The sequence below is a fragment of the Arachis ipaensis genome, chromosome B6 (genome assembly GCF_059453495.1).
Source record: "Arachis ipaensis isolate K30076 ecotype BB chromosome B6, ASM5945349v1, whole genome shotgun sequence".
Lineage (NCBI taxonomy): Eukaryota > Viridiplantae > Streptophyta > Magnoliopsida > Fabales > Fabaceae > Arachis > Arachis ipaensis.
This window is the reverse complement of record NC_142441.1, coordinates 17468836-17471591: the sequence shown is the minus strand read 5'-3', so window position 1 is coordinate 17471591 and position 2756 is coordinate 17468836. Positions and strand designations below refer to the sequence as shown.

Here is a 2756-nt window from a genome sequence, read left to right as displayed (position 1 = left end):
GTGCGTACAGAGTTTTTGGCGCCGTTGCCTGAGATCACAATTTAGTGCACCAACCTCGGTTTCTGCAAAGCGCCTAAGATACTCCAAGATTTTATCCAAGTATCTCTTCATATTGGGGTCTTTAGTCTGATACTCTCCATTTATTTGGGAGGTCAGCACCTGAGAGTCGTTGAATACCGCTACTTTCGTTGCACCGACTTCTTCTGCCAGCTTTAACCCTGCAATCAAGGCTTCATATTCTTCTTGGTTGTTAGAAGCTGGGAATTCAAACTTGAGGGAGACTTCTATTTGCGTTCCCCCTTTGTTGACCAGTATTATGCCTGCACCGCTTCCTATTTTGTTTGAGGATCCATCTACGTATAACTTCCATGTAGTTCTTCCTCTTGGTCTCCTGCATATTCTGCTACGAAGTCGATGAGGCACTAGGCTTTTATTGCTATCCGAGTTTCATACTTTAAGTCAAACTCGGATAGCTCTATTGCCCATTGAACCATTCTACCCGCAATATCCGTCTTCTTGAGGATTTGCTTCATGGGTTGGTTCGTTCGGACTCTTATTATGTGAGCTTGAAAATAAGGTCGTAACCTTCGAGAGGCTACTATTAAGGTGTACGCAAATTTTTCGAGTTTTTGATACCTTAATTCAGGGCCTTGTAGAACTTTGCTGGTGAAGTATACAGGATGCTGCCCGACCTCCTCTTCCCATATTAGAGCTGATGCTACAGCTTTGTCTGCTACGGACAAATACAGGACGAGTTCTTCCCCGACTTTAGGTCGGGTCAGAATGGGAGGTTGGCTTAAAAACCTTTTGAACTCCTGAAATGCTTCTTCGCACTCATGAGTCCATTAGAACTGGCATCCTTTTCTTAGTAGAGAGAAGAGTGGTAGGGACCTTAATGCTGATCCCGCCATGAACCTGGAGAGGGCGGCAAGTCGGTCGTTCAGCTGCTGGACCTCTTTTAAGCAAGTCGGGCTTTTCATTTCTAGGACTGCTTTACACTTGTCGGGATTAGCTTCGATTCCTCTTTTTGTAAGCATGAATCCTAGAAATTTTCCAGCCTCTACTGCGAAGGTATATTTTGTGGGATTCAACCTCATCCCATGCAACCTTATGGTGTTGAAGACTTGCGAGAGGTCTGCCAAGAGGTCGGTCTCATCCTTGGTTTTTACTAGCATGTCGTCTACATAGACTTCCATCAATCCCCCAAGGTGAGGTGAAAACACCTTATTCATCAACCTTTGATATGTGGCTCCAGCATTTTTTATCCCAAAGGGCATAACCACATAGCAATAGTTTACCCTAGGCGTGATGAATGATGTTTTTTCTTGATCCGGCATGTACATCGGGATTTGATTGTATCCCGAGTATGCATCCATAAACTACAAGTATTGATACCCTGAGCTGGAGTCTACTAGGGTATCAATGCTTGGAAGTGGATATGGGTCTTTGGGACACGCCTTGTTCAGGTCGGTGTAATCGACGCACATCCTCCACTTGTTGTTTTGTTTTCTGACTAGCACCACATTTGCCAGTCACGCCGGATATCTGACCTCTTTGATGAACCCGGCTTCTAGGAGTGCTTGCACTTGTTCTTCCACCACTTGAGCCCTTTCAGGTCCGAGCTTCCGCCTTCTTTGTTGAACAGGTCGCGATCCGGGATAAACTGATAGTTTGTGTGACATGAGTTCGGGGTCTATCCCCGGCATGTCGGAGGCTTTCCAAGCAAAGAGATCGGAATTTTCTTGTAGGAGTTTTGTAAGTTTCTCCTTCAACTCTTCTTTCAGGTCAGCTCCTATATTGGTGTTTTTTTCTTCCTCTTTTCCAATTTGTACCTCCTCAGTTTTTCCCCCGGGTTGTGGTCGCAACTCTTCCTTGACTCTGACCCCTCCGAGCTCAATTGTGTGCACCTCATTTCCTTTTCCTCTTAGGTTTAGGCTTTCATTGCAGAATTTCCTTGCCAATTTCTGGTCTCCCCTGATAGTTGCTATTTTCTCTGGTGTTGGGAATTTCATGCAAAGATGAGGGGTGGATACCACTGCTCCGAGCCGGTTTAGGGTAGTTCTGCCGATTAAGGCATTATAGGCTGACCCCACATCGACGACTATGAAGTCGATGCTCAGAGTTTTGGATTTTTTCCCTTTTCCAAAAGTGGTATGAAGGGGTATATATCCCAGTGGTTTTATTGGTGTCTCCCCCAGTCCATATAAAGTGTCAGGGTAAGCTCTTAACTCCTTTTCATCCAACCCTAGTTTATCGAATGCTGGTTTGAAAAGGATGTCGACTGAGTTCCCCTGATCTACCAAGGTTCTGTGAAGATGGGCATTGGCAAGAATCATAGTTATCATAACTGGATCATCATGTCCAGGAATGATTCCTTGCCCATCCTCTTTTGTGAACGAGATGGTTGGAAGGTCGGAAGCCTCGCCCCCGACCTGGTAGACTTTCTTCAAGTGCCTCTTGCGAGATGACTTTGTGAGGCCGCCTCCACCGAACCCTCCCGAGATCATATGTATGTGTCTTTTCAGGGTCTGTGGTAGTGGATCTCTTCAGTCCTTGTCGTCTCGCTTCCTTTTTCCATGATGGTCCGACCTTTTCATGAGATATCTATCAAGCCGACCTTCTCTGGCCAGCTTTTCTATCACATTTTTAAGGTCGGAACAATCATTCGTTGAGTGACCATATATCTTATGGTACTCACAGTAGTCGCCACGACTTTTTCCCTTTTTATTTTTGATGGGTCTAGGGGGCGGTAGCCT

The 2756-nt window shown here is 45.5% G+C and overlaps 1 protein-coding gene across 1 annotated transcript; it reads right to left on the bottom strand.

Annotated features, from left to right (window-relative positions):
* Positions 1 to 1532: 1532 nt before the first annotated feature.
* On the bottom strand, positions 1533 to 2507 carry LOC148554744 (uncharacterized). The gene has a single exon (XM_088490469.1). It carries the CDS (start codon positions 2505 to 2507, stop codon positions 1533 to 1535), a length of 975 nt encoding a protein of 324 aa, XP_088346595.1.
* Positions 2508 to 2756: the final 249 nt, after the last annotated feature.